The 10,690-nt window shown below is 47.7% G+C and overlaps 1 protein-coding gene across 1 annotated transcript; it reads left to right on the top strand.

Annotated features, from left to right (window-relative positions):
- Window positions 1-558: 558 nt before the first annotated feature.
- On the top strand, window positions 559-7,848 carry Znf707 (zinc finger protein 707). Its single transcript, XM_005354269.3, has 4 exons — window positions 559-788; window positions 4,578-4,734; window positions 5,101-5,214; window positions 6,670-7,848. The coding sequence occupies exons 1-4, from the start codon at window positions 684-686 to the stop codon at window positions 7,515-7,517; spliced, it is 1,224 nt and encodes a 407-aa protein (XP_005354326.1). The 5' UTR covers window positions 559-683; the 3' UTR covers window positions 7,518-7,848.
- The last annotated feature ends 2,842 nt before the right edge of the window (window positions 7,849-10,690 follow it).

Below are 10,690 nucleotides of genomic sequence, written 5' to 3' on the forward strand. Positions count from 1 at the left end.
AATCATGCAAAACACAAAACTGCAGGCCCATACACTATTGGTACACTCAACAGGCTAAAATGGAAATTGTTTTATTACTTGTACTTGACCATACTTTATTATACATATCATAAAAAAAAGAAAGAAGTTGGACATGGTGGCGCATGCCTTTAAACCCAGCACTTAGGAGGCAGAAGCAGGCTGATCTCTGAGTTTGAGGCCAGCCTGATCTGCAGAGCGAGTTCCAGCACAGCTAGGGCTAACACAGAAAAACTTTGTTTGAAAAACAACAAACTCCTAGAGGGCTCAGGAGCGCCAGAGCCCAGCCTAGCCTCCACGGTGGAGGGACCAGAAGGACAAGGGCAGACAGGGGCACACCAACCAGGTGCGCACCAAGCACGACCGCTGGCAGCAGGCGGGGCCCCAGGAGGGCGGACCTGCGGACGGCTCGGTGTACAGTTCCGCCTTCCCAAGGGCTCATCAGGAGCGCACCATTGAGTCCCGGCTCCTAGAGGTGCCGGAAATGGTTTCAGTCGCTGGCTGGCGTATTTCCGCTAGTGAGTTGAAGTCAGGGCGGCGCGCAGCCGAACTGACAACCGGAGCCGCAGGAGCTCGGCGATCGTCCGGTGGCGTGCAGCTCTGGGCCGCCCTGCTCCGCGACGCTGCGCTTGCACTGAAGCGGACCGGACCCCGGCACCCTTCAGATGCGCCCGCACCTCTCTGCCGCTGCTCCTCTGGAGGCTCGGCGCAAGTGTTGCTTCCGACTGGGCAGCGCTCTTCCCCGGCGGGCTCACCGCGAGGACCCTCCGGTGAGTACGGACCCTCGCGCCCACCTGGATCCCCACGACACTCGCGCTCGGGTTTCGTTCTGCTCGCTGGCACGGAGCTCGTGCAGCCCTCGGGCCTCTGTCGGCTCCTGCCCTCCAGGGTTGCAGTCCTCTGTTTTCAGTAGATTTCCCACGCTCCCCTGCGCTCAGTCTTCGAAGTCCAGCCATTCAGGTGTTCAGATGAGGGGCAGTGTTCTTGTTTTATCAACACAGAGTGTGTGGTTGGCAGTCACTATCAGGACCCGGATTTCCCCGAGCTTCGGGTCTCGCGGGTGTTTTCCAACCTGCAGCCTTACAGGTCGTTTATAGATAAGAATGCAGACAACGCGTTTGTCGCTGACCAGTTACGTCGCGGTGTCAAAGGTTGAATGCCCCTAGGCACAACTTTTGTGCTGTCTGTTAAAATAGTTTCCCAGTTATAGATGGGCTCTCGCTTTTGTAGTCTGGCTGGATTCTAGTGCCAGGCTCGTTTGCCTCTGTCTCCTGAGTGCTAGGATTAGTGCGGCTTTTACCCTTATATAATGTTTTCCTCTTTTTACCGTTAGTTTGTAGAAGTTATTCTGGATACTACACGTTCTTTGGCAGAAAGATGTATTGGGAATGAAAGACCAGGATAAATCCAGACCCCCTAGCAGGAAGAGTAGAGCCAAAAATCTAGGTTAACCGGTTCAGTGACTTTGTTCCAGGAACTGGCTGACCACAAAGTTAGATTATAATCTTGAGAACAATCTTGAGAAACGGGAAGTTACCCCCTTGTGATTATCACTGGTATTTTCGGAGTCTTCCAATGACGCCCTCCCTACCTCCTTTGGGTTGTGGTTTCTTCCCTTAAATACCCCTTCTCCCAGCTACTCCTGGGTGGGATATGAGTCTGGCCCCAGAGCACTGGTTCTTGTCAATAAACCTCATGTGATTACAGCAAGGATGGTCTCTCATGAGTTCTTGGGGGGAGGGTGTCATGTTATCCCAAGACTTGAGTGAGAGTCTCCCAACTCCAGGATATTTCAGGAACATTTTCTCTAGCTTGCCTTTTCCTCTTCCTAACTCCTTTTTAAAGCCAGAAAATCTAAATTTTGCTGGTTTCATTAAATTTTGTAACTTTGTTTTGTTTTGTTTGGCTTGCTTTTTAAGTATCTGGAGCTATCTTTGACATAGCTGTGTTGGCAAAGTGGATGTAATGATTAATTTCTCAACTTGACACAATGTAGAATCATTTGGGAAGACTGCCCTGTAAGAGATCCTTGGATTTAGGCTGGCCTCTAGGCCTGCCGTGATTGATTAATTGATATGGGCAGACACAGGTTTGGGGCCCTGGACTCTGGGAGATTAGAGAAAGCAATTGAATTCTAAACGTTTTATTTGTCCGTTCTTCTGCGTTTGACTCTGATGTGACTAGCTGTCTTGAATTCCTGCCTCAACTTCCCCATGGCAATGGACTATAACTTGAAATTGTAAGCTAGACATGCCTTCCTTCTCTAAATTGTTTTTTGCCAGAATTTCATAGCAGCTGCAAATATGAAACTAGCACACCTGGCCTTGGCTCTTTGGTTTTGAGATTGAGTCTCTGTAGAGAATAGCCATTGCCCTGGCTGTCCTGGAACTCACTCTGTAGACCAGGCTGGCCTCAAACCCAGAGATCCACCTGCCTCTGCCTCCTGAATGCTGGGATTAAAGACACATGCCACCACCCCTCAAATTTCAATTTAATTTTTAAATTAATTTTAAAGAGAATTTGTTTAGAGACAGGGTCTGTTTTTGTGGCTTTGGCTGGCCCAGAGCTGGCTCAGTAGACCAGCCTGGCAGACCCTATGGCCTCTGCCTTCCAAGCCCTGGGATTTGAGGTGTGCACCACCACACCAGCAAAATCCATCTTTTTTTCTTTTTTCTTTCTTCTTTTTTGGGAGAGGGGACATTTTCAAGCCAGGATAGCCTTGAACTCACAGAGGTCCACCTGCCTTTGCCTCCCAAATGCTGGGATTAAAGGTATGCGCCACCACCACCAGGCTATAATCCTTCTTTTTATTTCCTTTAGTGCTTTTCTCATAAAACATCTGTCATGACCCTTGTCTCTGGGAGGGGAAAAAAGAAAAAGAAAAACAATGTAACTGTTTATGGATTCTGTTTCTGATCGTATTCTATTCCTTTGAGCTGCATGTCCATCTTTTGGGTTTAGGGGTGGGAGGATGCTTGTATCCACGTATGTTCTAGAGCCTCCTATGTAGACCAGGCTGGCTTTGAACTCAAGATCCACCTGTCTCTGCTTCCCAAATGCTGGGATTAAAGGCGTGCACCACTATACCCAGCTCATGTGTATTTAAAAATGACAGTACCTTAGATCTGTTGAGGTAATCAAATTGATTATAGTTTTGGTTTTCTCCTTTGTCCTATAAATTTAGTAGCTTTTCCTTGGGAAGCGTGACCAGACCTGTTCTCTCTAGATAAGGAGGTGCTGATTATGTGAACTCTCAACTTGAGAGACTCACCTGGAAGGTGGGCCTCGGGCATGTCTTTGAGGATTTTGCTTTTTTAGTTTATTTTGAGACAGTCTTTCTGTGTAGTCTTGGCTGGCCTTTGGCTCTCAAAGATCTACATCCCTCAGCCACCACACCCAACTAGGGGGGAGTTTCTTCCTTTCTTTTTCTTTTCTCCTTTTTTTTTCTTCTTGTTTTTTTTTAAGACAGGGCTTCTCCGCATAGCCCTGACTGTCCTGAAACTTGCTTAGTAAACTAGGCTGGCCTCGAACTCACAGAGATCTGCCTGCCTCTGCCTCCCAAATACTGGGATTAAGGCATGAGCCTCCAGGTGGTGGTGGTAAGGATGTTCTTAATTGATTAGTTGTACCAGAAGTATCTACCCCGAATGTGGGTAGCACCATTTCCCTATCTGGACCCTGGATCAAGTGGAAAGGAGAGGGATCACAGGCAAGCTTGGGATGGTGGCCTCCCCTCCTACTAGAGTTTAATGCTCTCGTAATCATTGCAGCACACCTACTTATTACTGTACTGCTTGTTTGTTTTGTTGTCCTGGTTACAGAATCAAGATTATCTTTCTTGACAGCAATGGCTGATCTGAAGGGAAGGTCATGCTGTGCCTGTAGCCAAACCATAACAGTGACTAATGATGGTTCATTTTCTTTCTTCCCTTTTGTTTTTTTTTAATTAATTAATTTGTTTTGTTTTTGTTTTTCAAGACAGGGTTTTTCTGTGTAGCTCTGGCTGTCCTGGAACTCGCAGGGTAGACCAGGCTGGCCTCAAACTCAAAGATCCAATTGCCTCTGCCTCTGAGCTCTGGGATTAAACTGTTTCATTTTCAAATGGCACAGAACAAATTAGAGGATTATGTGCCCAGCCCAGTGAGGAGGTTTTCTGTGTCAGTAACTTTCCTCATTGCTGTGACAGGAGCAGCTCAGGGGAGGAAGAGGCTGTTTAGGCTCACAGTTTGAAGGGACACAGCCCATCGTGGAGGCAGGACCACGAGCTGCAGATGGACAGATTGCATCCTTGCCCAGGAGGCAAAGATAATGCTGGCACTCAGCCGGCTGTCTTTCCCTTTTCCTGAGACTGGAACCACACCCATGGGATGATCGTGCACACATTCAGGGTTGGCTAGACTTGTGTGGGAACACCCTCACAAACACATCCACAGTGCTGTGTCTCCTAGGTGATTCTCTGAATATTGACCATCACCGAGCTCTTTGCTTGCCCTACCCCTTCTCCCTGCACAGTGTAAGGGTTGTTAGCATGCTCTCTCTGACTCACGCTCTCTCAGTAGCAGGCAGTCCTGGAGCCATCTTTGTACCAGCTGCCAGTGACTTTCAGAGATGTGGCCGTGCACTTCAGCAGGGAGGAGTGGGAGTGTCTCAGCCCCAAACAGAGGACCCTCTACCGGGACGTGATGCTGGAAAACTTCAGGAACTTCATCGAACTGGGTAAGGGCTGCATGTTAGTTTCTGGAGCCTGGTGGGTCCTGTATAAAGACCCCTGGACCACATCTGATCAAGGGCATCTCGGGGTAGCCTGACTTCTTTCCTCAAAGAACTAACTACATTGGGCTTTGTGTCAGCGTGTGTATGCTCGTGTGTATGCTCATGTGCAGATAGATACATGCACATTCCCGTCTCCCTCCTGTAAGCCTCTCTCTCTGCCTCATTCCTACTTGTAGGCAGCTTCTCCAAGGGATCTACAAGGGCTGACCGGGCTGCTGGGGTCATCTTGTGCTTCCCAGAGCTAGTCTGAGTCCTGGCTTTAACGTTGTCTTTTACACAAATCAGATACCATTTCTCACTTTTGAAAAGGATACCGCGGCCCTAGACCAGACCTTATTTCTCACCTGGAACAGTGGGATGAACCATGGGTTGAAGATTGGGACAGACTTGAGTTTCTAGAAGCACGAAAAGGTGTCTGCCCAGGTAAGCAAGATGGAGGGTGGGCTGGTGTTGGTCGACCGTCCCATATTTCCTGGCACTGAGTAAGGCTACTTTTCCTACCCCAAGACAGACACAGTGGGAGAGTAGATGCTGAGTGCCTTTATTTCTTTACTTATATATACAGTGTTCTGTCTGCCTGCATGCCAGAAGAGGGCATCAGATCTTTTTTTTTTTTTTTAAAGATTTTATTTATTACATATATGGTGTTCTGCTTGCATGTATACTTGCAGGCCAGAAGAGGGCACCAGATCTCATTACAGATGGTTGTGAGCCACCATGTGGTTGCTGGGAATTGAACTCAGGACCTCTGGAAGAGCAGTCAGTGCTCTTAACCTCTGAGCTATCTCTCCAGCCCGAGGGCATCAGATCTTATAGATGGTTGTGAGCTGCCATGGAGTTGCTGGAAATTGAACTCAGGACCTCTGGAAGAATAACGAGTGCTCCTAACCCTCTGAGCCATCTCTCCCGCCTGCAGAGCACTTTAGTTAGGGACTTTGGAGGTGCAGGAGTGGCATATTTCTGCCATGAAGCTCAGATGGGAGGGACGTGTACATACGCCAATGGACCCTTGTGGTGAGGTTGCTATGGAAATGGAGGTGTTTGAGAAAGGGAGGCAGTGTCCCAGTGCTATCTGTGGGAAGTCTAGGAGCAGCTGTGATCTGACTGTGATAGCCATTTGGCAGAGGATATGTTCCAGGTTCGTGATACTGGGGCAGGTTCTCTATTTCACATGTGTTTGCTCATTTGCAAAACTGGGATAGAACCTGGCTTTTTCCTTCAGGTTCTATGGAGGGTCTTTTTGTTTGTTTGTTTTGCCTTGATAGGCATAGAACTCAAGGCCTTAGTTGAGCAGTGGGAAGCATTTCTTGAGCTATATCTCTCTGTTCTGGGTTTTTATTTTTTACTCCACATCCTCCCAGAAGTGAAACAAAGTGGTTTTGTGTACTTGAGATAAGCTGCGAGGGCCCCAGATTGTGTGGAGCCCCCAGCTGGGGAGTGCCTCAGGCCTCTGTTTGTGGGAAGATATGGCTCATAGGGTGAACGGTTCTAATTTGCAGAGAGCCAGCTCTGAATGACTGTCCCAGGTTCACTTCCATGGTAGGAATAAGGCCCATTACTTGGACTGATGCAAGCTTAATGGGCTTTTGGTGGGTTTGGGGCCATTTAAACCTATTATGGTTTCTTTTGTGCTGGAGCACCTGGCCCTGTCTTCCACTATCTGGGTCAGATGAACATTGGGTTCACTTTAAGTCTTGTTAGTTTAAGCTCATCTGTATGCACTGAACACATTTTCTTCATAATTCATGTCATTTTGATTCCCTCAGTAGATTGAGTTGGTTGACACTTGATAGCTTTTTCTTCATTGTTTGGGTAGCTGCTTTGTGAGCTGACTTGTCACTGAACCAGTTCCGTGTAAATGTGTCTGTTCTTCCACAGGAGGCAGAAAGCCCGTGGATCCTAAGAGACCCCGTGACCTGGCTTCGGCTCATGAGAGGGCCCATCCACAGACAGGAGCCAAGAGAGGGCCTGCCTTGAAGAGTGTCCTGACATCGGGTAAGGTGAACCTTCCCAGAGCCACCCCTGGGAAGAAAGTGCACAGACAGGATGCTTTCCAAAACCAGGTGTGTGGAAAATCCTGCAAGAAGCAACCAGGCCTCACAGAGCAGTGCAAGAACGGTGCAGGGGGACAGCCCTTCATCTGTAGTACGTGTGGGAAGGCACTGAGCTGCTACAGCCGGCTGGCTGCTCACCAGACAGTACACACCGGAACCAGGTCCTTTAAGTGCTTTGAGTGTGGCCGGACGTTCCGCTGGGTTTCAAACCTTCTGCGCCACCAGAGAAATCACACAAGTGAAAAGCCCTTTGGCTGTGAGGTGTGTGGACAGGCCTTCAACTGGAAGGACCGCCTAACACAGCATCGCAAGATCCACACTGAACACAGTCCATATGTGTGCAGTGACTGCGGGAAGGCCTTCAAACAGAAGTCAAACCTCCTCCGGCACAAACGCGTTCACACTGGAGAGAGGCCTTTCTACTGCCACAGCTGTGGGAAGGCCTTTCGTACCAAAGAGAACCTCAGCCACCACCAGCGGATTCACAGCGGGGAGAAGCCCTACACCTGTGACGAGTGTGGGAAGGCCTTCCGGTGGCCCAAGAGCTTCAGTATCCACCAGAGGGTCCACCTGGCAAAGAGATTCTACGAGTGTGAGCACTGTGGGAAGGGCTTCCGCCACCTGGGCTTTTTCACGCGGCATCAGAGAACTCACAGGCGTGGAAAAGTATAAAGGCGCCTGGAGGCAGCTGGGCCTTCCCTGAAGAACTGTGGCTGGGGTTCTCAAGCCTAGCATCCATGTGGTCCTTGAGTGAACCGTTTGTAGCTCCCTGAGTCTGAGGAAGTTTTGCCAGGAAACTGACACAGGAAAGGGAATCTCTGTGGTATGCAGGCAGAGCCGGTGACAGCTCTGGCCATGTCAGCTGAGAAATTTGCTCTTGTCCTGAGTGTTACCTGTGTGCACTTTAACTCCTTTCTCTTTTCGCTCTTTCACCGCGTGTCCTGTTTGTGGAAGGGAGGTTTGAGGCTTGAGCAGAAATAAAGCTTACTTTTGGAGCTGCCAAGCTGGCCCAGTGGGTAAAGGCACGGGCTGCCAAGCCTGAGTTTGCTTCCCAGGCACTCATGTGGTCTGAGGAGAGAACCAAATGCTGTAAGTTGTTCTCTGACTTCCTGCAGCCCATATATGCATACAGACACACAACAAATACATAATAAATGAAAAAAACAACAACAAAACAAAACCTCTTCAGCCTCAGCAAGTGGCCATAGAATGCCTTTATTAAAGGGCAACAAAAAGACCAGGATTTACCCTGGGGAACCTAGTGTGTGGGTGTGAGGGGAAGCAGCTGCGAACTGGACAGGACCGCATGGGGAGTAGAAGTTAGTTAAGATATCCCCGGCACTGTGTCTCCAGCAGAGATACCAGATTTTTGGTTCTATTTATTTGGTTTTATTAAAGTATAACCAGAGACTTATCTCACAGTTGTGGGCTCTTAGGTGAGCCCTTGCTTCAGGTGTGGTTGTCATTCTGCATAGAGCTGTCCCAGTGTCGGGCAGGGAGGGGCAGCTGGATGCTTCTCACTAGTCCTGTTTGTCTGCACAGGACCATGGGCTGTCGAGATGGCTGCCGAGCTGGGCCCCTTCAGGAATGAGACCCCACTACACCATCACAGTCTGTGGCTCTGTGAGCAACTCAGCTCTCAACAGTAAACAGAAACTCATTTTTAAAAATACAGCATAAAGGCTCCTGTCTCCACAGTGGAGTCAGGCGGGTTCTTCAGTTCCCCGGGTGGAGCTCATGGGCACAACTCTGCATTTAGCGGAGTTCAAGAGACCAAGGACTTGTCAGCACTGTAAGTGACATTAGCTTTATCTCTAGGTCTGAAAACAGATTATATTATACTTTTGAAAAATTCCAGGAGGCTGGAGAGAGAGCTCAGCAATTAAATGCACTGACTGCTCTTCCAGTGAATCCAGGTTCAAACACCAGCACCCACATGACAATCTACTATAGTCTGTAGCGCCGGTTCCAGGGGACACAGCATCCTCTGTAATGGAGTTTTCTATGGGTCACCAGCTCACATAAAATGACACAAGACTTACAATTATGAAAGCTTGGCCTATGGTTTAGGCTTGTCCCACTAGCTCTTTTTTTAAAAAAATAATTTATTTAATTTTATATGTGTCAGATTCCCTGGAACTGGAGCTACAGACAGTTGTGAGCTGCCATGTGGGTGCTGGGAATTGAACCTGGGGCTTCTGGAAGAGCAGCCAGTGCTCTTAACCACTGAGCCATCTGTCCAGCCCCTCTACTAGCTCTTTTTTTTTTTGGATTTTTTCGAGACAGGGTTTTTCTGTAGTTTTTGGTTCCTGTCCTGGAACTAGCTCTTGTAGAGCAGGCTGGCCTCGAACTCACAGAGATCTGCCTGCCTCTGCCTCCTGAGTGCTGGGATTAAAGGCGTGCGCCACCACCACCCGGCTTCTACTAGCTCTTATAACTTAAATTAATCCATTTATTTTAATCTACTAATATATTTTAATTTATTTTGCTTCATGACTTTTTACCTCTTTTCCACCTTGCATCTCCTATTTTTTATCCATGTCCTCTAGCATCTCTCTCGGGCCAAACCTCCTGCCTAGCTACTGGCCATTCAGCTCTGTATTAAACTAATCTTTTTTTTTTTTATTAAACTAATCTTAAGGAGCTTTAGCAAAGACACATCTTCACTGTACAAAAGATTATTCCACATCTCCCACTTTTTTTTTTATTTTCGAGACAGGGTTTCTCCGTAGCTTTTTTTGGTTCCTGTCCTGGAACTAGCTCTTGTAGACCAGGCTGGCCTAGAACTCACAGAGATCCGCCTGCCTCTGCCTCCGGAGTGCTGGGATTAAAGGCGTGCGCCACCACCGCCCAGCTCACTTTTTTGTCTAAACAGTTTTAGCTCTAACACAGTAAAACTATCTACAATAAGAATAATTATCAGTTAAGAATTACATTTACTGCTGATGGATTAATCAAACATATATTTTGAAAATGCCTTGACTTCAAAATTTAAGCATGTTACTCTGGAGAAGAGGTTTTGTTTTAGTTACCACAGGAAATGAGAGGCTGTGGATTTATTCTGGGCTAAGAAAAATCAGGTTTGATCAAGGAAGACCACCTGAGAAATCTCCAATAGGAGCGGATGGCCCAGATGTCTGAGTTCTACATCCAGAGCAGATTCAAGACTGCTGGCTGAGATAATCAAACCTCACAGGATACACCAGTCATGACTTGATCATAATTCTAAATTTTCTTTAGGTCCCCATAAGATTATCAGCGCCTCCAATCAGCAGGAAGTAGCCTGGGAAACAATGCCTCATTCCCCAAAAATGGACTATGGATATTTTCCTTTGTTTAGAATATTGGTTACAAGTTGTTATGGATAATGGTCAGGAGAAAAGCTTAACAAAGGATATTAGATTCAGAGTTCTTATTTTAAAAAAAGGGGGAGGGGAGTGCTGTGGGACAATGGTCTTTTATCCTGTCACTTGTATTATTTTTAATAAAATCCTGATTGGTCAGTAGCCAGGCAGGAAATATAGGCAGGGTGACTAGGCAGGAAGTAGAGGTGGTCAACGAGAATTCTGGGAAGAAAGACGTTTGAGTTACCCAGCTGCAGAGGAAGCAAGATGTGACTGCCTCACTGAAAAAGGTACCAAGTCACGTGGCTAACACGAGTATTATGGGCTAATATAAGAGTAAATAAGAAGTCTCAGATACTAGGCCAATCAGTTTATAATTTTAAAAAATTACATTTACAGGGCGGTGGTGGCGCACGCCTTTAATCCTAGCACTCGGGAGGCAGAGGCAGGCGGATCTCTGTGAGTTCGAGACCAGCCTGGTCTACAGAGCTAGTTCCAGGA

This window comes from Microtus ochrogaster, chromosome 15 (assembly GCF_000317375.1).
Source record: "Microtus ochrogaster isolate Prairie Vole_2 chromosome 15, MicOch1.0, whole genome shotgun sequence".
Lineage (NCBI taxonomy): Eukaryota > Metazoa > Chordata > Mammalia > Rodentia > Cricetidae > Microtus > Microtus ochrogaster.

Excerpts from the sequence above, each read along its gene's own strand:
- Znf707 (XM_005354269.3), top strand. The coding sequence starts at position 684 with ATGCGCCCGCACCTCTCTGCCGCTGCTCCTCTGGAGGCTCGGCGCAAG. Across the intron at positions 4,735-5,100 it reads CAGGAACTTCATCGAACTGG|GATACCGCGGCCCTAGACCA; the intron begins GTAAGGGCTGCA and ends ACTTTTGAAAAG. Across the intron at positions 5,215-6,669 it reads ACGAAAAGGTGTCTGCCCAG|GAGGCAGAAAGCCCGTGGAT; the intron begins GTAAGCAAGATG and ends GTTCTTCCACAG.